The 26171-nt window shown below is 40.8% G+C and overlaps 2 protein-coding genes across 4 annotated transcripts in view; one reads left to right on the forward strand and one right to left on the reverse strand.

Moving 5' to 3' along the window:
• The window catches only part of LOC146961830 (low density lipoprotein receptor adapter protein 1), a 93939-nt gene that overhangs the window by 48537 nt on the left and 19231 nt on the right, over positions 1-26171 (forward strand). The gene's annotated exons all lie outside the window — the stretch shown is intronic.
• On the reverse strand, positions 861-25706 carry fndc4a (fibronectin type III domain containing 4a). Its single transcript, XM_085771421.1, has 6 exons — positions 25064-25706; positions 16692-16807; positions 14975-15179; positions 6573-6662; positions 4145-4278; positions 861-1947 (listed from the first exon to the last, which is right to left on the reverse strand). Exons 1-6 carry the CDS (start codon positions 25137-25139, stop codon positions 1906-1908), a joined length of 663 nt encoding a protein of 220 aa, XP_085627547.1. The 5' UTR covers positions 25140-25706; the 3' UTR covers positions 861-1905.

Raw genomic sequence — 26171 nt, forward strand, 5'->3', positions numbered from 1 at the left:
CTTATTTAATTTTTTTCGGGACAATTACGCAATTTGGGGCTTCAGCACAAGACGGACATTACATACGAGCAGCATGGAGGTATTTGGATGTTTTTTTGTGTGTGTTTTTTTACGAAGAGCTCCGGTGTCCCTTCGCAACCGTTGCATTGAAATGCACTGCTACGCCAAGACCCCCTGTAACTCAGAGAAGGGACGGTGGACTCTGAAACTTCTTCCAGCCCTTAGTCAACATGAGGGTGAGTAGATAATGAGCGAAATATCATTCTAGGGTGAACTATCCCTTTAAAGAGAGGTAGGGATGTGGTGAAAGTAATCTCACACAGCCACCTATGAAGTGATGTAAGATAAAGTTGCAAAAACTAGCACTATAAAGGGCTTATGATTATATTTCATAAAAATATATGGTGCTTTTATCATTGCTGTTAATTGATCTGATAAGCCTTTTCAACCATTTTTAAGAGTTTTGTTGTGACACCTAAGTGTTAAATATGTTTTGAAATAATGGACTATGTAGTGTTTTGTGATCCGAATATATTTAAGGACTTGTGACTTTTTGTGCTCTGTATGCACTTTTACCTCAAACTGATAGAGCAAGTTTACAATAAATTTAACTACCTTGTATTTTCTTACCTTATTAATTTATAGCACCAGGAAATCACTTCCTGCATTATGCTTTTTATGATCCGCCTTGGCAAGCGATTTATGCATGGCGCGCAGTTTCCTGCTTTAAGTCTTGGCCGGCACTTGCAACAAAATGCACCTTTGTGAAACTGGACAAGCAGTGATGTGCAGTTTGTGCGCAGTGGTGGTGATTTATGTGTCTCAGTGAGAGGAACTCCATTACATTAGCTGCAACTTAGTAATGGGACATTTAAAAGAAGGTTTATTTTACACTTCAGGTTATACAATTGTCAGGAAATGTACAAGATGTAAAATAAAACACTGGATGATAAAAAAGAAAGAAAGATTGTGTCCTGCTCTACAAGCAGGTAAAATAGAAGAAAACATTAACAGCTTCACAGTACAGCAATCATGTTTATTAGTACATTTTTGGCATCTAACTCAGAATGCACATCAAATGCTATTCTACAGGCAAATGACCTGCATGCAACTTTATTTAGTAAATTAATGAAATATGTACACTCATGTTTGTTACGTATGAAATATGCAAAAATACAATGCTATCAAGAAATCGTTCTTCTAATTTGAAAAATAGGAAAAAGTAAAGCAGTGAAGTGGTTGTACTTCTTACAAATGAGTTTCTGATGCGTGTGTTTTGATGTCTCTCCTTATTAAAAATCTGTCCACAGCAGGGAGGGGATAATATACATGTGTGTGATCAGGTAGAATATCACCACGATATGCAAACAATGGAAAAAATGTTGACTTTATACTGTAGCTATAGAGCTGAGTTTGTGTGTGGTGACACAGGTGAAGGTGGGGTCTCATTGCTCATGCCAATATCAAAAATACACTGCGTGTTTAAAGCCATGAACACTGGCCTTCCCAGAGATGATCAAGTTGTATTGTGTCGTATTGTGTTGTTTTGTATTGCGATAACATACCAAGCACCTGGCAAAGACATCAATGTTAACTGCACCATGGGTTAACATCAATTCATGTACTGTAGGTTTCTGCTAGCTACTGTACAGTGTGTGTGTGTGTGTGTGTGTGTGTGTGTGTGTTACTGGATGCGCTTTGTGAGTGTGTATCAGTAGTTCAGTGTTTTCCTACAAATACCATGTGCATGCACGTGTCTCTTTCATAAGACAGTCTTGGCCAACCTTATTCACTAATGATGACTCACAGAAAACTTTACGCCTTTTTTTTTGCACTCATCAGTGAGAAAGGTTGAAAATGCATTGATGGTAGAAGAGAGAGGAATTTAATCTGCGGTCTTTCTTCTCAGACTTCAATGATGTTGATAGACGGCACAGAGGGATGAAACTGTAAGAGACAAGAAAAATAAAAAGCACCATTGGTGTTTTAGTTTTTCTTCTGCAATAAAGACATTCTTTGATCATAGAAGACAGATGCACTGCCTCCAGGCGAGGAGACTGATATGAACCCAGGTGTTAGTATTTACGTAAAGGCTGGAAGGCTGCAAACACTGCTAGATAATATTATTATGAAAGAACTAAAATACAAATATTTCTTATTGCAGCATTTACTGTATGTTGTTCTTATGTTGGTTAATGCTAGTAGTTGTAAGTAATGTTAAGTGCTAAATTCAAACATAAGAATCTTTACTCCCCACTGTTTCAATGGCAATGGCAATGTCTACAATATACATACCGTACATACTGCAGTGCTCAGTAGCATTGCAGTATGTATATGGAATTGAAAAAACAAAAACTGCAAATACATTTCCAAAGTATATGATTTATGAAGGTTTTCCAAGCATTTATTTCTTTGTACTGTACAGTACATTATTTTGCAAACACTTCCAAAGCTTTTAGCTTTTCATTAAATCTTTTATAAGAATACAAAAATGTGGCCCTGATGTGCCTCCGCACATCCATTCTGCTTCAACCTTCAGATTGTGTCGTTCCATCATTTATTAACACCTGAAGCATTGAGTTGAGTTTCTAAAGTCCTCGGTTTAATGTGTCTGACAGAAAGCTTACATCTCCGTCTCGACCACCTAATGAGGACTGGAACAAGAGATAAGCCAGCACGGGGAGAAATCGTACAGCGGCTGGCCCTCAGCTAATTTAAAGGAGAGAGACTCGATATGTTGTTGCGTTAAATCTGAGACAGAGGTCAACGCTCACAACGCAAATGACCCGGATTATCGACTGGTCATGCGTATATCTGTTTTGCTGCTCTCTGCCACTTTTTAAAGGGCCATCTGACACACTCAGTGCTTTTATAGCAGGGACTTCTCATCTCTTTCACAGACCACTGAGCCATCCACGGTCTCTATCTTCCTATAGACAAACGTGCTGCTCTTATGTTTTTTTAAGCATCTATAGGAAAGACCGTGTTTCCATTACTGTAGGTGCTTTTTTGAAGGATTATTTTAACTTTCAGTATTATTATTTGATGAGGAAGCCTAGCGACTAAATCACTATGTTCCACCAATAGTCCTCTCTATTTAAAGATCAATGCGAGTGTGAAATATAATGGGTACTGTATGTTTACTGTCTGTAACAGAGTGGTAGGTGTTTATACAGAGCATATTTATATTCCTGCATATACCGATGTAGTAAATGAAAATACAGTATAAATTGTAAAAATTGAATTGAAAAGCCATTTTCTAATTGCCTCCATATCCAAGTTCCATTTTCTAATCAAGTAAATGTCAGTTTATATACTGCATTTTCAACATGGGAACAGTAAATCTGTTTTATAGGCGGATGTGTGGCCTGTTTAATCGAGCTAAAGTCGGTGTCACTTCACCCTGCATCTTAAAATGTCTTGGCATCTTTTGGAAAATATTTGTGTTATTGATCAAGCGTCGTCTCACAGATGCACCTATTACGCACTGGAAAGTTTGTACTGAAGTTATGAAGTGATAAAGAGGGGACACTTCATGGCAGCATGAGTGGGCTTAGCACACAGATTAGATTACATTAAGGCTGTTATTCAGTGCAGGAAATTGATTCTGTCATCAGCACTTCACTGTACAGTACACATCCTTTAACCCATGAGATAAAGGCACATCTGTAGGCAGTAATTGATGTAGATGGTAAAACTGCTTCTGTATAGAGTCTCTGCTCCAATGCATTGAATGAACCTTGTGTCTGCGTGCAGGGCCGTTGCTAGGAATTCTGGGCCCCCGGAAAGAATACTAAAGTGGGCCCCTACCCCCTAACTTTTCCAGTTTTTTTTTCTTAGACTACGTATGTATTATCATTTTTTATTTAGCCTACTTTGTTTTGATGCTAATGCAGCATTACTATGAGTATTAGTCAGGGTCTTATGCAGAATAAATCAGTCATACAAAGATTAGACTACTGGGTTTTTTTGTGGGCCCCACTGGGCGCTGGGCCCCTAGAATTATCATCACCTTTCTCCCCTATACAACAGCCCTGTCTGCGTGTGTGTTTTCAATACCTGACATGCCTGACATGAAAATCATTCAGCCGAAATGCCCTGAACTGACCGTGACTGTGCGCTGAGAGGTGTCATTCTCACTCACCTTGCTCCTCAGCAGCCCTCCACTGTGATGCTCCGGCGTGCTCCTCTCAGATGACGGCTTGGCCTTCTCCTTATTGTTGCTGGAGTCGTTGTCCTTGATGATGTCATACTGCCGGCAGAACAGGGCAATAACAGCTGCCAGGAGGTGAGAGATGGACACATGTGCAGCACACACACATGCACAGAAGGAGAGAGAGAGAGAGAGGGAGAGGGGAGGATAGGAATTCAGTCATGAGACGGCAGCTGTCACTCACAGACATGTCACCTCTTCTTCTGGCTGAGCACGTTGAAAGGCCATGCGGATAATGGAATTCTGCTCCCGAGGGAGAGCGACGGCAGAGGCCTTATCTGAAAGTTTGGAAGACAGTAATTCTCCGTGGAGTTTGCTTTGTTGCATTTTCAAGCTGCCAGATGCAGTTCAGCCTCCAGTTTGGATGCGTTACACGGTATACTCACAATTAGCTTCCTTGCTTCACCGAGGTTATGAATTTCCATGAGAGCGCTCATCATTAAATATTCAGAAACTGATATACAACTTTGCTAATGAGAACCAGGGAGCTGTGAGAAATGCTCAGAAGCAAAGGCGTGATTCGTTTAATTTACAAATGATTATTAATGCAGCATGTAAGCACTCTGCAATATTGAGCTACCTGTCATTTTCAGTGTAGGCGAGAGATTCTGGATGATTGAAGCCAGGTCCGCGACTACCCTTGTATGTGTCAAGGTGAAATTGCAGCAGCGTTTGTGTGATTTTACAAGTGATTCCTCTTCATTTAAACTGTTTATCGCGTCATTTGAAAGCGCACACAAATTAAACTGACACTTTCCTCTGGGTATCAACACAGACTGCACTGCTCTGATGTCTTTAAAGCTCTTCACTACATTTTAAGCACTTCAATTTTTTTTTTTTTTAAACCAACAGCTGCTTATGACACAGAGATGTTGCTTTATATAGCAAATGAGATTACATCACGTTAAAGCAATTACCTAATTACTTTCTAATTCAATTAGCTTTTTCCAGACTGAGACTAAGCTACGGAAAGAAACAGAGATAAGGAATAAAAGATAACAGATGAGAGAGTACTGACAGATGAGAGAGTACTGACATGTAATCAGAACGGAAAGAACAAATAAACCACCACCGCAGAAATGAACCTACTCTCTCCAGCAGATTATGAACGCCTGTTTAATTACAGAAAGTAAGGTAAAGCTGAATTTTAACTGGAGTGGCTGCAAATGAGCAGTTGGTTATGAGAACGCCACACGAGGTGTTTTCATACTTTCACTCCCACTCCTCGCTGCCTCTGCATTACTTTGGTTTCTCTCATTAGTATTATTTAATGTCTCACTCTCGGGGCTCGGAGGCGGGAAATCCTGCTCCCAGATACCTGTCAGTTATGCCGCTTCTCATTGTGCCTCAACACTTCATTAATCAGCACACTTCGTCAGAGGAGGAGAAGCTCATTCTTGGATGGAGAGCTTAGATACAGAGGATGCTCAGAGCAGTGTGATGTTGGTTTGACACTGCTGCTGCTGTGAAAAAGCCTTAAAGGAACGAGACGCTCAGACGTTGTCAGATTTATTTCTGAGCGTGTTACTTGGGGATTTGGACTTAACAGGAATCCTATTGGTCTTGTTCTGGATGAGCGTCTATTGATCAGTGGCTTATTGATCTGTGTGTCAATGTATTGATGCAGCTACAAGATAATGTACAGAGTGAAGCCTCTGTCAGCTGTATACCATTAGTCTTCATCACTGGGGCGGACTATAACTGTTAACACGCTGCAATTTCAATGCACAAGTGCATCTTTTTGCTCATTAAGCAGGATTTTAATTTCACTATTTCACTATTGACAACCTCTCAATAACACCTGGTGCTTGGCTCTGGATTTATAGATATAAGACTTTATTGGCTCTACAATTTGATTAACAACCACTAAAGAATCAAAGACAGGCGTTACTGTGTCACATTAAAGGAACTAAAAGTTAAATGTCACCAGTATTTGAAACGTTGTTTATGTGTTTCAGATGGAGTGATAATATCTTGATGACGCTGATCACCATAACCCTTAATGATATTAGTAACATAATAAAACATGTAAAAAACTTGGATTTCAATTTTAAGTATTTGTTTAGAACATGAAATATTCACAAATTTACAGTCAAAAATATTGCATGTATGTTATAGAGAAATCACCGGACAAAAACATAAATGGACAAATTTGTGTTAAAGTAACCTGACCTGTTCTAATTTGTGGCAGAAAATACTCCCTTAATGTTGAAACCTTCATTGCTCACATAAAGAAGCTACCGTATTTAAGAAAATAGATTTTCTGGACTTAAATTTTTGTATTCTAGTTTACTGAATTGAAAGTTGATTTCTGAATAGATTCCTCTATTTACTAAGTTGACAATAACCGGAAACTTACCAGCCCACATGACCAAGACCACCACAATTATGATCATCTCTCCTGTTTGTAGATGCCGTGACTTGTCAAGGCCTTGCACAGTTGGGTCATCTAAGAGGACAGTAGGAGCAGAAAGTCAAACTAAGTTAGATACTGACTACAAAAGGAATGCATATTTAGCAGTTTCTCCTTATTTCATATTTTATAGAGAAATTCGAGAAAAAACAAATATTTAAATGCAGATCAACGACATCATACCCAACACGTGTCGCAGTAAAAGCCAACTCTCACCAAAGTTAAAAACACTGTTTCCAGACTCATCGCAGACGTTCTGATTAAGCAGAGACATTAAACTCAAAGTCTGTCAGGAAGAACCAGCTAAAATTGACACTGTGTTTATCTCTCATGACTGTTATTCCATTTAACAAAAAACTGTAATAGTCAGTGGTACAGTAGGCATTACCACATATCAATCTTGTAGCATTAATCCTCCTCTAAGTGGATTGACTATGGGCCTATTTCCACTCCCCAAACTATCTCTTAACCCGCACAGATGGAACTCTTCCAGCGCGCCACTCTTCCCAATTGCCTCATTTAGTGAATCAAGTTGTCAAGAAACTGGCCCTCGATGCCAGACTGTCAGCTCTCTTCACATGATCGCAATTACAGAGTAGGGTCTGTGTTGTATTGTTAGTCGTAGGCCAGTAGTAGTGTGGATGGGCACGTGTGCAGAGATATAGGGAACAGGAGGATGTAAATGAATTTGGTTGTTTAAAAAGATCTAAAATCACAGGTGTGCTCAATGGTGGGCACTATGTGTATCTCAATATTGACATTGTTGATATTTATTTATTTAATGGAAAAATGTGTTTGGTTTTCATTATCACAATGTATGCTAACTTGGCACTAAGCATATCCACTGTAGAGGTTCAGGGAGTAAATTAAAACAGCAGCGGCAGTCTCTGTTTTCAAACCTACTTCAGTTTTAAATTAATCGTTTTGCTTTTCAAACATATCGTGGGGTCCTCTAAGGATGCTTCAGTTCCAAACTGTGAGGAATAAAGAATGTGTGATTTATTGTCTCTGAAGTTGCAAAAACTAGACACAAGGTTTGAAAACAACAACAACAATAGAGTTCTTCACTAACTCATCTGGGGACTCATGGTTTCTCCTCGGAAGCCAAACTCCAGCTGGCCCACAAATAGGTAATCAATACATTTAAAATCTGGACTCATTTCACCTTTATAAGTTCATTCACAATTTGAGTTACATTTTCATCAATGGCTGGCATCCATTAGTCCTTCCATACATTACATATATCCATACATACGTGTTATTTATAGAGGGAAAATAATATCATGATCAAACCATCTGATTAAAAAAAGACTATTAGCAAACAGTGTGGGATCTACCTCTTGAGCAACAAGTCCTGGTTCTTCCTATTTGTACATTGACAAATCATCAGCAATAAAACATCAAAACAAAGCATCAGCTAACTCAGGCCAGCTCCGATTAGGTGTCATATTTTCTTGCATAAATTAGAATTGTGGAATTTATCTCTAATCCTTTACAGCATAGTGCGTATAGAAGAAGATGCCGGTTCATGGCCACACATGGAACACATTTCAATGGGATTTATAAGAGTAAAATAAAATTGAATAGAATGAAACAGCATAAACTTTACAGTGACACACTTGGAAAAAAGTGCAACCCCTCCCTTAAGAACCTGATCTTAGGGTGAATTCCAATTCTCCCCTTAGCCCTAGCCCTTGGCCCTAACCCTTCGTTTTGCACGTTCACGTGAAGTGGTAGGGGTGTCCCAATTCTGGTTCAGACGAGGGTTAGGGGGAAGTGGTAGGGCTATCTCGCCCTCGAAACGGAGATTTTTCAGGGGCACACTACGGACCGAGGGCTATGGCAAGTTTCCCAGAATGCATCTTGCGGCAACCGGCAGCTGTTTTATTTCTCACTGTAGCGCTGTTATTACGTCATTACGTTTTAATATTTTTTCATGCGAGAAAGTAGCTGTTTAGATCCCCAATGTGCGGTCGGTTTATCCAAATGACGGTTGTTTAGACGTTTGCTCCGATGTTTTTCGGAGAAGTGAAGCTCCACGTTGGAGCCTCCACCTGTGGAGCAGATCGGCGGCTCGTCACGGAGACACCACCCCGTCCGGAGAGCTTGTCAGCCGGCCAACCTCCCGACCTCATCCCGGTAGAAAAGACGACCGCTAATTAACTTACCCGCAGGTTTTTAGAGGTTTACCGCCGCGTAGTTACATTCTTTTTAGGAGATAAATGCTGGTCTCATTGATGAAATGTAACAATTGTCGCATTAATTTGTTTGAATTAAAAGTGAAGCTTCATGTGTTTTGGACACAAGAGCAGCACTGCCTGGGGGATCTGTAGCCTATACAGAAATCACCACATTTACATCAATAAATAAATGTTTTACAATGAACCGATCAGTCTTCATTAAATTTTATTTTATTTTATTAAGTTAACGTGGTTTTGAATAGAGGATTTGTGGCAAAAGCTCGTCATGTCTGCTTATGTGAAAGCCAGCAGAGACGACTGATGACGTATGTGATTGTGGAAGTGGTGTCCCAATTCGTAGGGGTTGACTTTCAACCCTACTCCTTGTAGCTCCGTTTCAAGGGCAAGGGTTAAGGGCTAGGGGTAGGGCTAGGGCTAGGGGTAGGGATGAAAAATAGAATTGGAATTGGGCCTTAGATTCACCTACATCATCTCCTGTATCTCCCCTTTGCAGCGTGAACTCTGCAGAGTCGATATCGGACTGCACATTACTCCTAAATGCCAGATCAAGACTCGGGTCAGTGCTAAACATGACTTTGAGTTGTTCTCCAGTTTATTACTTCCACATCTTCTCCAGCTATCTGAACCCAACCAGTGAAATAAAATAGAATATGACAAAAAAATGGTTCAATTGAATTTTATCTTCTCAGTGAGTCAAAAACTACTATAACTTTCCCTCTGGACTTATATCCACACATATTTCTGAAAAGAGAGTTGGGTCCAAGCCTGTAGAAACTGGTGGAAGTGTTGGGATGATGGCAGCGCATCAAAGGCTGTTCCAGTAATGAATGTAATCTGTGAGGCTTGTAGACTCTGCAGGACTCGCCAAGTGAACATCTTGCTCTTGTTTACAGTTTTCTAGTTCACCTAATGATCTCACTTAACTTGAAAAAGTGCTTTGCTACTAACATAGTGTGTAAAATGCTGATACTTGTGTACGTGCATATTTGATGCAGTAGATTTCATATCACAGAGTGAGTTAACAGAATTTCCAGATGACCTGAATAACATGTCCTGCTGCTATTGCATACATATTTAATATTGGCACGGCGTTCGAATATGCTGTGTGATTCTTTGCTAGAGAATCACACAGTGGCTCCGATACACCAAAGAGTTCGTGTTGAGATAATTAGTCGACCTCCTCACGCTACAGTAAATCTCTTGATGTTGTTTGTGGCTGTGAACTGTGTCAGGAACCCGTGTAACAACACAACGGGCAGCACTATGTATTCTCACAAAGATTCATCACCTGATTCATTTTTGCATTACGTTTCTATGAGACAATTCACTACACTGAAAGTTTTACTGCTGCCTTTCAAAATGTGAGTGTGTTGGAATAATTAGTTCAAAGGGAATGTAAAACTATGTTAAGTTCAGTAATCTTTAGAAAATGAATTTCATGGATTTCAGATATTATCTTGCTAAATCAGTCACACTGACAAAAATTACAGTCAAATTTATTTTAATTAACATTTTCTGAGTTTGATGAGTCAGTATTTCATTTTCCACAAAGACCTCAAGCTTTTATTCCAGAGTTTGCACACAGCCAATAGACGACTACTGCTGTGGACTTTATTAAACTGCATATTTGTAAGTTTTCCCTTCTAAGTTTTATTTCTCAGGGTGGGTGGTGTTGATTGTCGCTTAAAGAAAGCTCTGCCCATTGTTGTCTTAATAATCCAAGACCAGGCGTATTGGTGTTTTTATCCACTGTTGGATGCAGCTCTTGATGATGATGAGTAAATGAAAGAAGTATGATGTTCAACTTGCAACACTTCTTCTGGTAAACAGCTGCAATAGCAAATAACTTACTGTACATGTAGCTCCTTTAAAAGTGTAGGTGAGTGGGGATGGTGGTGGTGGTGGTGCGGACTTAATATAACACTAACCTCGCTGTTATTGTGTAATATTTAGCAGTATTCCCTTCTGAATGATTTTAAAAATAGCTCCAAATCATTTTCTGTCAAAAAATCATCTTATATCACAATTGTGATCTGTCAGTGTGCTGAAAACCTATATGTATAAACCATTTGCTGAATATGGAAATAAAATTATGCATCTGTTAACCTTAATACATAGTAGGTATGTAACAGTGTGTGCAGCGTACCTTTGTCTGAGTGCTGGTAATAAGAGCCTAATGTAGGTGTAGCTTCTGACTCAGCAAAGACAGCTTGGCATCTCTTTGAAGAATCACACAGTAATTGTGTCTAAGGGGACCACCTACCCAGTTAGGTTTGACTGCTTTAGGCATCCATCCTTTGAAAAATGTTCTTATTTTGCTCCCTTGTGTGAAGCAGTTTGACAGCTTGGTGGCAGCAGGTAACATTTTCATTGGGGTCGTGTGGTTTTGTTGAGGAATTATTAATATAGCTTATTTGGATATTTCTCTGTGATTGTGGCAACACTGTTTGTGGTAGCAAGGTATTCGTGTACCCCCATTTATCATAGAAATCTTAAGTGTAAATCCCTGTATTTCAAAAAAGTTCTACACATGTAGGAATTGTAGAAATAGCTTGAATATCAATAGACTATGCAATGGTACAGAGTGTGTTTCACTCTGAAAGCCAGAGCACAACATACCTCACCCTTGAAGGGCAGACAAAGCACATACAAAAATTCTTTGATTAAAAGCTTTCCATGGAGCTGATGGAATTGAGACAGACTTTGGAAAGACCTATTGATTTTGAAAAGAAATCCACAGCAGCCTATTTAAATTCAAATTCTCCAGCAGCACATGGTGCATATCGTGCCAGGAAATCCTTTATATGAAGTAGATGGTTTCTAAATCTGGCCAGGCCAGGTATACATTAAATGGCATATGCACTAATATGTAATCATATTATAAAAGGGAATTACACTGAGGACAAAAACAGCATTATTGATTCATGGGTATCATAGCTCTGGCTCTTAGGAATGTCTGGTATATACCGCAAATCAATTTAGTTTCAATAGGAGGCACTTGGCTGTGACAAAGGATTTTTGAAATGGCTCTGTGATACTTGTGCCAGATAGATCAAAAAATATTTTTAAGCAGCGATGGCAGCAAGCAGTAAGAACCAGACAAATAATGTCACATTGAATTAATTCACATTGAGGTTAATGAAGATTATGTTATTATTCATAGGAAGAAGCATTATCCTTTCGAAGTGGGCAAAAGCTTGCTAAAAGACAGGGATTTTTATTAAAAACATCAGAAATTTGAGTTGTGGGAATTAATATTGTGGCCAAAAAAGAAAATGTAGCCTAAAAGAAAATACTAATTAATACCTACTCTCTCATGTTGATTGTTGATGACATTGGAGCCCACTAAAGGATAACCTTGTCTGTTATCTTTTTAACTAAACATTTTCATGTTCCCTCTGGGAAATAATTTGTCTCTTCGCGTCTTTAATGGACTCATTTATACTGTAATACTGGAAAATCAGAGCCTGAACCAGGAAGTCAATATGACCTAATTAGCATTGGCCATCATCATAACCTAATTCTGATCTTAAAATGTGGGTGAACTCGTGGTGAAAATTAATCGCTTTGCAAAGCAGTGGAATTGGGTTAATGTCACAAAAAAATACTTGTCTTGTACTGTTGCCCAGTGCCTGTCTCTCTTCTGTTACCTCAGTGCCTGCCACTAAAGCAGTAACAGGTACTATGTCATCTTTATAGCCAGTTGAGTCCCCACATCATGAGACACCCTGGGATGGTCTCATGGTTTCAGAGAATCTAAGGGCCAGAAATACTGTGCATTGACTAGGCCTATTAAATTGACTTGATTGTTGACATGCATAGTACCGTATTTCCAACTCTTACAACATAATTACAGTCAGCATTACTCCTACACGCTGACCGTACTTGTACACAGTGTGGATACCTGCAGCTATAACCTAGCATATGCAGCCTCAGCAACTCTGAAATACAATTAGCTACAGTGTTGCTGATGTTGATAGATCCAAATGCTACTTGTTACTTTTTTTTAACAAATTGTACCTGTGGTTGAATCACATCAACAGTGAATCTGGTCACTGTGTTTGTCTAGTAAGTTCATCACTCAATAGGGTCCTTTTCATTTTCAAATTATTTTCAATGGCCCTGCTTGTCTCAAACTGGTTTGATACATATAAATAACACTGTAATGGGGTGTCTATTAAAGGAGCGTTAGTCACAGCTGTTAAGTGTGGATTTTTCTCAGCGTGCATTGTGCATGTCACAACAGAGCCCAGTCCACAATAAATTAATAGCAGAGTGTGAATCTACAATGATACAGAGTCAAACGTGAGGAGAGAGGCTAAACAATAAACTTGAAAATATTACATGAAGAAATTTGATGTGATTAGACTTTGAAAATAGGGCATGAGGAGTCAGCAGTGCTGGCATTAGATTTATGGGACACTGACACTGATTGCTTCTCCAGTTACAAAAACAAACTTGCACAAATGAAGCTCATTCACCGAATGGGCTGTTTTTGTGACCCACTTGGCTGACTCAAGGGGCCACAAATCCTGATTAATGTTGCGTAGTGAATCTTTTCTTAAGAAATTTGTAAGGCCCCAGCCTTAAGTCTTTTCACGCTCAGCACTTTGCTCCAATATTGATGGTTAGATCGCTTTTTCGAAATTCTGTCGCTCTTACCTTCACAGCTAAGCACGGAAGATAATTTCCTGAGTATTTATCGTAGAGCAGCCGGACAGCGGTGTAATGCCAGTGTCTGTATTAGCTTAATGAACAGCACACATGCTCTTGTGTTGAACTTGAGCTTGAATTAGTCCCTTTCACTTTGGCTGATCTTGCCAGCTTAACTAATGGTACCCAACCTGAGTCAGCTTAAGAGAAACTTGTGTCAGCACTTTCTGCATTCAGACCATAAAATACCAGAGTGAAAATTGTTTGATTCTAGACCAATGTCAAACCCCAGCTGCCATTATTTTATTAGTTAATGTAATTGGCTCATCTCATAAGCGCGGCTGAACCAATGCAGAAAAGATTAGCAGTCCAGTTCCTTCTGAAACGTAGACTCTTCCCAGCTGCTTATAATAGAAAGCAAATAGCCTTTACTGTCTCTTTCCTCATCTGTGCTGTAAGAAACTCAGAGCTATACTAAACCTATTCTCTGATGGTCACAGTCCTCATATTTCCTCCAGCCCATGAGCTGAGCCCAGACACTGAGTCTGAAGTGTCTTAGAGTGTGTGTCAGAATCCTGATTAGGCACCCAAAGTGATATAGAGTTGCATAAATTCAGAGAGGAGCTTCCCTGCGGCCATGCTCGAAGAGTCTGTCAATAATGAATTGGTGTCTGGGAGAAAATAAACCTGCCAGAAGCACATAGAAACCCCCCCCTCCCTCCTGCCCACAGCGCCCTCGAGAGATGCTGTAAGAGGAGGCTTCAGGTTACTTGCACTTATGCCGGCAGTAGCCTTTACTGTACTGTACTTCATTTTCAATGTCAGCGTGCTTAAAAGCATTCAACAGTCAGAGGAGGCTTCGGCGCAACAACAGGAAAAGTGTATGTAATGGCTTGATGCTGTCTGTGTCTTGGGAAAAAGGCCTGAGGCAGACCATGTAGAATTAAAATCAAAGCATTTTGTTGCGATGTTACATAACAGCACTGTGAATAAATGTGACAAGCGACATGTTGTGACCTCAGGAGTGTTGAATTTTGACAAAGTTTATGGCATCTTGTTGACTTGTGGAGAGGTTCTGGATTAGTACAATGCCTGGCAGTTGAATAATATATTTCTTTGTTATTGTTATGTAACAGCCTCCTTTTTTTAGTTCTGAGATCAGGCAGATATCAATTAGCATTCAATGTTCTTGTATGTTTGCCAAAACTGATGACTTTCAGCTAAAGGGAGATGTCAACAAGTGCAGCCCTGTATGTTTGCTGTTTATCATTACTTGTCTGTCTATTGGTCTTAAGGATCTTAGTGATCACTTGTTTTACCAGTCTGTGGTTTATGACCAAATATCTTCAAATCCCAATTGTTTATTTTGATTTTTTCCCCTTTAAATGTAAGGTTTATTGGTATTTGAGGGAACGCTAGCACCAACCTGTTGTTGCCTGTAAAAGACATTTTTTCAAATGAGCTTTGTTATCAGTGTGTCTTGGAGCGACATACCTTGGTTGGAGCTGTTGGAGGGGAAGCGATCTGTTTTCTTGAGGGTGCGAAAATGGACCTTCTTGCTGGCTTGGCTCTCTCCATAGAGACCAATGGACTGGACCTGGATGATGTAGTCCGTCTCCTCCTCCAGGTCCCAGAGAACACATGAGCGGCTGGTGGTGTTGACTTCACGAATGAATCGCTGCATGTGTCCATCCTGCCTCTGAGTATAGGAAGAGTGGCAAAAAACAAGAGAAAGGACTGATTTATTGAGTAGATAAAAAATTCAATACAGCGGCCGGTGAGGTGATCAAGGTGACCACACACTAATGTGTCCCTATGGAAGATGCTGTCTTCTATAAAAAAGCCTTGTTGCTTCCACTTTATGAATTTCATCTTTACGGTGCAATATTGTATCGCCCACCAACATCATAAAATAAGAAAGATTCTAAACAATCATGTTACTGTATATGGGGCATGACGATGTGAGGCGGAGGTGACCAACCAGAAAATATTCATAGTGCTGGAGAGTGACATACTGAGTACTTTATTATATTAACAGTTGGCACTTTATTTTCACCATATGGTGTCTTGACTAGAAATGGAAAAAGCCGTGGAGTCAATATTCTGATTAATTTAAACTGAGTACCTTCGAGACACGAGCGCTCAAAGTTCGTTTTTGACCTTTAAGGATGATACTGGAGCAGTCGAGGCCCAGAGCTGTGAAAATGATTCCTCCTGCTCACATGTGCTTCTCTGTTTCTTAGTGTGCTCTCTAGCACATCTGCACTTGAAGCAGCTCAGGGATCTGATTAAGATTTTTTTTTTTACTTGTCAGTCATGGCAAACAATGAGTAATGTAACAATTATGGAGCCAATACGTTCACTGCAATCACTGAACGTGTTCAAATTAAGCCACATAACATTATAAACAGCTCTGATAAATGGTTGCGTGTTGTACTGTATACAGCCCATCAGTCGCACAGAGTCGATAGCAAAAGTTAAACGGCTGCATAATGTTTCCAGTTGCATAAAGCATAAACACGATTACAGGCAGCATATGGCATTCCATCATTCACTGTTAGCATTCATTGGTTTTCCTATTTTAAGCCTTTGAAATCTTTTCATCTTGGAAAATGCAGTTTGGCAGCTTTACATACTTATATGCATTCATGCAGCATCCTTGTTTTCTCTTGACAAATCGACCGTGCCAAGTTTTATTCTAACTCCAGGCTTGAAGGCGAGATTTAGTCAGGCTTCCTCCGTGCTGAGCAAAGATTTAAGGGCTTTTTTAGAATATGCGTCCAAATGAGAACAAACACGTCTTTGTTCACCCAGGATCTTGTATATGATACTATAAAGTCGCAATTCAAATCGAGAAATATTTTCTGTGCACAATATTTTTTTGTTTATATACAGAATCCAGAGATTAAACTATTATTTCATTGTAAAAAATAAAACAAAAAAAAGTTCAGTTTCTCTTCATCTTTTATCCAAATGTATTCCAGAAAAAATGTGACAAAGAAAACTGATGCCAGGTGCACTTCTTCTTTGTAGCCACTGCCTGTGTGCCGTGCCAACATAACTTCAACAGGACATGATGAAGGCTCGGTGCCAAACCACAAATGACTATGACTAAAAAAAGCTGGTGCCATTTTTTTTTTTGCTCTACTCATGACTCGTGACTTTTCTTTTCCATGCTCCCTCTGATTGACATCATAAACTCAGGACTTGCCTGTTGTGAGATAGAGAAGCCAATTATTATGTCTCCCTCTGGAACCTCCCAGGATACAGTTGCAGAGTCGGCCCGCAGGTGCATGACAGACACATTGACGGGAGCTGGTGGCCGGTCTGGAGGAGAGGAAACAGAAACAAAGAGGTCCATTAATCCACCAAGATGTCGAATTACTATGCATGCATGTGGAAAGAAAGACGTAGCATTTTGTTGGCACTGACTCACCACAGGTGTTTCTATCAAGAGGGAGCAGCTGATTCTAGCTATTTGTACTGTCAAAGCACATTTGGCATTGGTTATGGAATTACACTGAAAACATCTGTATCCGCCCTCATCCAAGTTGAGTCATCATGGTACAGTGTTAGGTATTATGTCGTAAAGAAAAAAAAGGGTTTAGGAATAGGGAGCAGCAGCCCTACAATAGTCAGCTATAATATTATATGACATCATTGCCGTGGAGTATTGTGTGAGGTTTTCTCAAACCTCCAGAAGAGATCCAGACTTCAAAGGTTAGATGTGGTCTGTATAGTTTTGTAGTATTATATGAAAGTGGAAATTAACATTTTTTGGGGGAGAAAAGCTGCAATTAACAAGTATTTTTGGTAGTGATTCATCTGTCAAATGATTTTGTCATCTTGCATTAATAATTTATTCTATTAAAAAAAGTCAACTTCCAAAGGCCTAATATAATATAAGATAATCTTACATTGCGTTCTTTTCTTTCACCATGTTGTCACTATGCACTACCATTGCAACTGTGTCCCTTTTTTAAAAAAACTCAATACTGCTCACGCAAAGACAAACACAGAGAATATACGTACTTAACTAGCTTGCTTGCATTTCATCATCACCCTCAAAACCACAGATATGTGTCACTTTCTCACATTTTTCCTCAAAACCTCCTCATCTGTCACCCTGACAGAAAGGCCCTTTTTAAAGTAACCACTGTGTCCATTTCATGTCCACCTCCCTTGGACAGAGGGGAGAGGGGGTTACATCTCTTCGCCCTGTTATTTTGCAGCCATCTATCATGATTTGCTTTGCTGGTGGAGGCGCTGATTGCGAAGTGGGGACAAAAGCCTGGGAAGCCAAAGGCAGTGAGAAACAGAGGGTGACAGATCTAATAGAGGGGCCCGTACGGCTTTACACTTTCCAAGCAATCGCTCGGGTCAGATGGATAGGTGAGATGGGATTGGCTGGGCAGATGGGGACCTGGAGGGCCTCCACAGGGCTTTTGTTGTTAATATAGGTCTAATGGACTTTGTGCGCTGTCACAGACGGTAACTGATGCAACGTGGAGAGGGTCAAGTGAGTGGAAAAATCCTGCACTGTCAGATATATGAAAAATCATGACAAAAGCAGACAAGACGCAGCATAAAAGCATGAAGGGAAACTGTGTGTTGATACAATGTGCTCAGTGAGTTGTAACCACAGCAGCTCTTTAAAGGGATGGTTCAACATTTTGGTAAATTTGCCTATTGACATAATCCCTATAGTCATAGGGGTAGGTTCATTACCTTTAATGGGCTCTATGCACAGCTCCACTACTTACTGAATTTAAGGCAGCTCCTTTATTTCCTGTCTTACGTTATTGGACAAAGTTAATCCAGGTGTGTCTGACCATTGTGACTACCTGGACACACCTGGATTAATCAGTTTGTCCAATAATGTAAGACAGGAAATAAAGGAGCTGAGTTCAGGAAGTAGTGGAGCTGTGCATAGAGCCCAAGCTGTTTTTTTTAGATCCGCGGGGCACACAATTGAGCTACATCGTCCCCTGTCCCTCAAAACTCAACAAATACACAGTCCAACAACTCCAAAATGCTCTTGTGGAGAAGTTGTGACCTGCACTTTCACCACGCTATGAAATAATAAGACAAAGTTGTTTTCGAGGCAAAAGCAGCTGGAACTACATTCCAGACACCGCTGCTGGGCGGAGTGATTTTAAAAGTAGTTCCGACTATTTGCTTCGTGTGTCGTAATGTTACATAATTATACATGATTATTTCATAGCGTGGTGAATGTGCAGGTCACAACTTGTCCATAAGAGCGTTTTGAAGTTGTTGGACTGTGTATTTGATGAGTTTTGAGGGACAGGGGAACAATGTACCGTTAGCTCAATTGTGTTGCTGAGCAGCTTGCGTCTCTGTCCTCCGGATCTCAAAACAACAGGCAGTGAGAATTAAAGGAAATAAACCTACTCCATAGGAATTGTAGGCAAATTTGCCAAAATGTTGAATTATCTACTTAATAAGTACGATTTTTAGTTACAGCTTTCTGCAGCAGTATTAATTGACGGTTGTACCGTCAATTTGTATTTCAAATACTTTTATTAACTCACGGGGCATGGATGTAATAACCCATAATACAGTTGTCTTGAATTGACAGCCGAAGGCATGTGCTGCACAAGGACAATATTTCATCGCAAAAGTGCACTTGAGGGAGAAAGATGAAAGACACAATGATGAAATTGGGAGCCATTTCAAATGATTTGCTGTTTCCGAGCTCAGTCCCTCTCACATCCCTCTCCTCTTATCTCACCATGTCTCTCCTTTTATCTCTCTCTCTCTCTCTCTCTCTCTCTCTCTCTCTCTCTTTTGCTTCTTGCACTTCTGTCTGTTTTTATCTCAGAGACAATCAATGATGGCCTCTGTGTTCGGTGCAATAAGGTGACATTGAAGCAGATCAGGAGACCCTCGGGTCAGACGGGGGCTATCAGTCTCCCTGTCTCAATCCTGGTGGCACTGCGAGCCACAGGTCAAACGCAGGCATGGCGCTCGGCTCCTCGGTCTTGGTGACACACTCAGAGATTGGTTTGTTGGACGTGTGGGGGGTGGGGGGGGGCTCAACATGAGAGGAAATGAATGTTCTTACTGTAGAGAGGAGCAGGAGAGGAACGGGGCTTGGCTGTTAGGTACAGTAGCACTGGTATCAAGAGGTTAAGAGGTGACATGTGTCTCATTTTGTCCATTTAATGAGAAACTCCTTTATAGGAGCAGGTGCTGTAATGTGTTAGAATAGACGCACAGCGGGTTAAGAAGGAGGTCGATTCACATGGTATAAATTGTCCTTGATCTTTGGAGAGCTGGCGGGGAGTGAGTCATACATATATTTACAATAATGGTTCCCACGTCCTTGTGCTTTGGCAGGATCTAAACGGCTGCTAATTTTGTGTCACCAACATTTGATGATCATGCCAGTGATCCCATAATTAAAAATTCATTGCAATATCCAGACACTTGCGTTACGTTATCACAATTCATATATTCTTAACAAATCCCTGCTCAGATGTCACACATGGTTTGGACAAAGCAGACTTTAATTTGCTTTAGATCCCAGTTAATAGTTAATAAAGTTAATAAAAGCCGCACAGACACTTTGATTGCAAAAAAAAAAAAAAAAAATTGTTCTGGGGATAAATCTGATTCTGTGGGTAACAAGCAAAAGCTACAGTATAAAGCCCCGACCACTGTCAGCATTTGTCCTGCGGTGCACAGCACTCATCAGGATCAGCATTTATCTAAGACGGGTCACATTCATTTCTCTTGAAGCTCGTTGTCCTTTAGGTAATGGGGGTTATAGACAGCCACGCACGGGCCAAAAAGCAGCCAGTAACCATGATGCATTGTCTGCGAGTCATTTACTGGTGATGGAGCAAGTGACGGTTCAGTTGAAGCGGGCTATGAATCATCACTAATGCATAAGTGCTCTCTTCCTACAGTACTGTATATGATGTTTCCATAGCAGGCGGTTGAGAAGGGCAACTATATATTTTCACCTGGCTTGGTGAAGTGACCTTATGAGATAGAGAATCAGGTGAGATGAAGCCAACTGCATCCAAACTAAGTGTTTTATTTATTTATTTATTATTTTAGAGGCTGATGATGAATAATAAGGAACTCATGTTTCCATAATAACTCTTGACACAGATGTTTACTGTAGCTCAGTGACTTTCTGATGCAGATATTTTTTATCGATGTGACGTCCAACTGTCCAAAATCCCATTGTCTCCTTTACAATCCTTAACATTTCACTGTGGTCACTCCAGTATTTGTTATTGGCCACGTGTCCTGGATAAGACCAGTTCCGCAGAATGCATTATGTAAGATCTGAAATCAAACAGCAATAGGTCACAGCGGCCGTGGAGTGTGTCAGTGCAAACAAATGGTATGAAGCCTCCTGGGATGTGGGTGCACTGCCAGGATGAATCATAGCATATAGCCAAAGCCCAGCACATTAGCTGCTCCCCATCTACGCAGAGCGCACACAGAGAAAGATAGTGAAAGTGCTGCTGAGATCTCTGAATGGCCGAGGAGCCACGTGGGGAGGAGCCCAGTCTGAATTCACCAGCATGAGGTATACAGCAGTGACATCTTTTGTTTTGACCTCTATATATTTTGCTGCCGTCACACAATTCCTAATTTACACATAGGTTATTGGTTGGTGCATTGTATAAGATCTGAGATTTACTGGAAAAAAAATTTATGATCAAACTGTAGAATTCTTTTCATCTATCTTGCGCAGCTTTTGATCGCAGACCGCTGTGGATCTCCATGATACGCTGAGTAAACAGAAACAGAAAAATTGGAGATTACACCACCTGTCAGATTCCGCAGGAACACACACACACACACGGACAGATGACGTGTCATCTCCATCTTCACTGTTTCCAGGAGCCACCACTGTGTTTAATCTGATTCTGCCCCCCACAGAAAAGAATTAAGGTGGAAATCTGAAGTCGGTGAAAAATGCAATATAGCTGCCTCTCTCAGTTTGCCTCCTGCACCTGATGCAGGTTATTGAATGATCGCACTCGTGAGGAAATAAAACTGTCACCTCAGATTTAAGTCACTGTCATAGAAAGTGAGGAGAAATCAGAGGCGGTGACCTCTTTTAATTGGCTCTTAGAAGAAATCCTTTGTAGATTACAATGGGATTATAAATTTCATATGAAAGTGGTGTGTTGACATTTTTCACTGCTAATTAATCCATTTCTGCTCTACGCTCGCTCTTTTGGGTGGTTTTAGAAACAACACAAAAACATTAAGGAGATAATTATAACAAAGCTCCTCTGCTCATTTACAGTTTGGGTTGTGATAAATGTGATAAATACTCTTTGTCATCCTATAAACGCTCATCACAGAGACAGAAACTGCCACTGTTTGATTTAACAAGCATCAGGTCTGATGTCCGCTCATTATTTAGTAGACACAAACACTTGAAATGATTGATCAGTTCACTAAGGAACTGATACAACTCCCAAAGGTGCATAATTCATTTAGCTTTAAACACACTTAAAAGGCAGAACACTGTGGTTTACCACTGTGGTGCTCTCTTCACTCCTGTGCAATCGATCATATTTCATTGTCAGTTACCTCCAAGCTGGTGCAGAGTTTAAACGCCTGTGTGTAACGTGATCCTTTTCTAATACTTATACTGCTGTGAAATAATACGCTCACTGACGTCTTGTAAATGAAGGCACCAACTCATAACAGGTACTGTGAATTCTAATGTGCTGCTGCCCAGTCAATCTTCAAACGCCTTCATCTGCATGTGTTTCGGTCTCCGTGGAGGGGAAGTCTAAATGTTCTCCTCAGCGTGGTGGGGGGTTGTCACACACAGCTGCTCGCAGGTGTTACAAATCACCTGCTAGCGTGGCTCTTAAAGCAGCGTCATGCTGGGTTTTTATCTCGGCCACAGCGACTGTCTGCACCCACGTATACCTCTAAAGACCATTTTCTTTGTTCCATCTGAGTCCATTTCCCTTCTGTGATCCTGCTTCTCTGCCACATTTTCACTACTTGCCATGTTTCGTAAAGCTTGATCTCTGATACATTAGTGTCCGTCTAATGCAGCAACAGCACTATGAACTACCTCTGTGGAATATAAGACGGAAAGATTTGTCCAGCCAGGTGTGGCTAAGTCCTTTTTCCTGTACTTTTCAGGGCCTTTATTTTATTTTTTTTTAGAAGTGGCACTTACTGCCCCGTGATTTAGGTACACTCTGTCTTCTTCACAGACCCAGAGGCTGTGAGGCAGCAGTGGAACCAGATGGGACCAGGTGCCAGTCTAAGGTTAATGTAATCACTGGCCAAACCCTGAGGCTTTTCAGCTGCGAGCTAACATTACTTCATCATCCCAAAATTGTAAAGGCAGTGACACGCTGGAGCAGATTTGTTTACAATCAGGGATCAGGAGTTTGTGGTATTAAATTTATTGGCTGCACTGGGTTTTTTCCAACAAGCATGATGTAGGGTTTGACACTCATAACAGTGATATAAAACCCAGGGCTGAGTGAAATCCAGTTATTTTTCACACACTATATTCTGTTTTTATTTCTGTGTATTTGTAAAAATGTCATGCCGTGTGACAGCAGGTGAAACAGTGGCAAACATTGGCTCCAACACTGACCGTCTATTTGCCAAGAATGTGTCACCAGAATTATGAACAGCAGATTGCCAATTTGACGAATGATACAAGCCTGGCCATCCAAATAAATCCAATAACTTATAATTTGCATTTGTTGAGTGTCTGAAGCTCCTGTCGGCCTCATGTGGGATTTGTTTTCCCGCATGCTTGTTTTCAGACCGTGGAAATGTAAATATGGTTACTCACATTCGAGTATTTCTTGTCAGATTGGAGCTAGAAAATGAGAAAAGTCAAACATCCTGTGTGGGTTTGCACCATTCGTCTCGGTCTTGGTTTAGTCTGGAATTTTGCTCAATGACACTCTAACATTGGAAGCTCGATTGCTCAATTTAACACGTGAACATCCGATCCAAAATGTCACTTATGCAGGTTTTTATTTTTGCAAATACGGAAGCCATGGATCCAAAATTAAAGATGTGTACCATGTAGCTTTTTGTGTTATTATGACTCATCCTGAGCAGCGTGTTTAATGGATGAGTGAGAACAAATTTCAGTAGGTGGAATGGAACAGAAATTGACTTTATTAAATGCCAGTTTCACCAGCGTTACATCATTTTGGGTGGCTTTTTAATAATTAAACTAAAATTTACAAGCGGTGTTACCTAACAGGGACTTAGGGGAAATTTCCCCTCGTCCTGCTTCATTGTAGTTGACGTTTTCATGGACAAACCTCACCGTGACCTAAAGAGGCTTACAATTAATTTAGAGCTTCCTCTGACTGACATGCCACTGTGTCCCACAGGCTCACTGCAGAGAGAGGGAATGACAATGATGAATTCCTCATTTATTCCCATTTACTTTGAAGCTCGTTGCACCAGCCACATTAATATGTATATTTATGAGTGCCATGTTTATTATTTTAATAGTAGCTTTTCCTGCTCTTGACAACAACCCAGTTGCAGAACTCCACCGAGATCACAGATGCTCCTTGCGTCTCACATGTCAGTGCAGAACATGACAAAAGCTCTGAATCTTTCTCTCAGGCAGACAGCACACGACACCCACAGAAACAGTGAAGTGCCAATCTGATTCTCTCAAGGCGCTATCGCATGTAGGACTCGTTCCCTTGAGAGAAAGGGAGAGGAAGTGATAGAGGTAGAGACAGTTAGATGAAGAGACAGAGATACTGTAGATGCACCCATTCAGAGGCTGTAAGAGGAGATCTTAGTGACAGGAATAGGAAAGATTCATAAACACTGGGTCTGAAACCAAGCATGCGATGATGAGCACGCAAACAAAGAAACACACACACACACACACTTTAAATGAGACCTTACAGTTCCAGCACAGGTGATGCCTTTTTTCCCCCTCCATTTCAGCTCTGCAACTGGTGTCCCACTAATTTAAAGTGAATGACTGTGTGTATTTTTGGCCTGCCTCAAGAGCTTTGTTTATTGTTCGCATGATTTAAGAATGAGCTGGTCTTTCTTTAGTCAAACAATTGAGAGAAAAGTGAGCAGACACAATCCGAAAAGACTGAATGTACTGTAGCTGTAGTGCAGATTCTGTCTTTATAGGAAATTACTGCCTGGTGCAGCTGTTAAAATGTGTTTTATAAGCTGCTGCACAACTGTGCAGGGCAAACTGCCAAGGTTATTTGTGGGTTTATATTATTCAAACACTAAACAGAAATGATATTTTGAAATAAAATAGGTACTGTGACTTCTTTTTGTGAATGATTGAAAGAAAGTAAAGAAATATCTAAATAATGGTGATATGAATCTGGTTAAACAGGTGCCACTGGATGAGCTGCATTAGAATCAAAATGTATATAAAGCTAAGCATTAAAACTATATCAGGTCTTGTTTCATGAATGAAAGTGCATCCTCAGGTGGAGATTAAAATAACCAACAGACACTCTGACTTATTCATGTTTTATGATAAGTAATGGCGCATTTTACAAGGCTTTAAAGTGCATAACGAGGAATGTGACTTGTACTTACTCGCTCCTACCAAGAACATGTCGCTGCCAAAAAGCAACAGGACCACGGAGTTGACCAAAACAAGCAGACGAGCCATGTCTCTGTGGATATCGCTGCTATTCTTGGGTATTAAAAAAATCGCAGGTCTCCTATATTTGAAGGACAATTAAATGACTGTAGTTCATTTTTATTAGATGTTTGAAATCCCTCTGAAGGATGACTGATCTGGTCAGTTCAATAGACGGATGACCGGTGAAAGTGTGACACAGATGATGGTGTCTTCAAAAAACATTTTGTCGAGCCCAGACGGATTTCTTCATTCAGGGGTTTTTTTTTTAAATCCACAAGTCCTTCATCCATGTCCTCAGGCACGCTGCTGAGAGACGTCCGAGCACATCTGGTTGACTTATTCCCTCATCCTCGTGCACCGCGGATCGGTCGGTGAGCACAGGTATGACCGGGATTCAGACGAGGGGGAAAAAGGTGGGGATGACGCTCACGGGCTCGTGTGTCCCCCCACGGACTGAGGGGACAGCGCCGGGTGGCGATTCAGCACCATGGACAGCGCCTCAAGTTTCCTCCGCTGCCTCTCTGTCTGCTGCCTGCTCCGTCTCGCTCCGCAGCTCAGACCTGAATGTGTTCACTGGTCACCCTGCAGTTCTCCTCTCTCCACACACACACACACACACACACACACACCAACACACACACCCCCCCCGCCCCCGGTCCCGGTGTAGCCTGCAAAGACCCTCGGGTTTCTGCTCAAGTGCACGCGCAGCATGGCACGATTAATCATCCACGTGTCATCAGAGGAGGAGAGCAGCTCCACCGCCTACCTGGGCTGCAGCCACCACTCACACTGGAGCGAGCGTCCCCGACTGCTTTAACATTTTAGTGGGGGATAAAAAATATATATAAATAAATAAAATAAAAATAAAAGCAGGAGACAATATTTACCGCAATAGGGTGCAGTGTTGTTACGAGGTTGTTGGGCATGTGCGGGAAGCAACAGGGAGTGGATGCGTGTTGTGTTGAATGAATGACAGAGGAATTTGAGAGAGGGGCTGTTGGCGGTGACTGTTAAAAACACTGTAGTAGGCTATACTTGTGTTGCCCTGATTCATTCACT

Source organism: Trachurus japonicus, chromosome 24, assembly GCF_045865225.1.
Source record: "Trachurus japonicus isolate A0001 chromosome 24, Traja_1.0".
Lineage (NCBI taxonomy): Eukaryota > Metazoa > Chordata > Actinopteri > Carangiformes > Carangidae > Trachurus > Trachurus japonicus.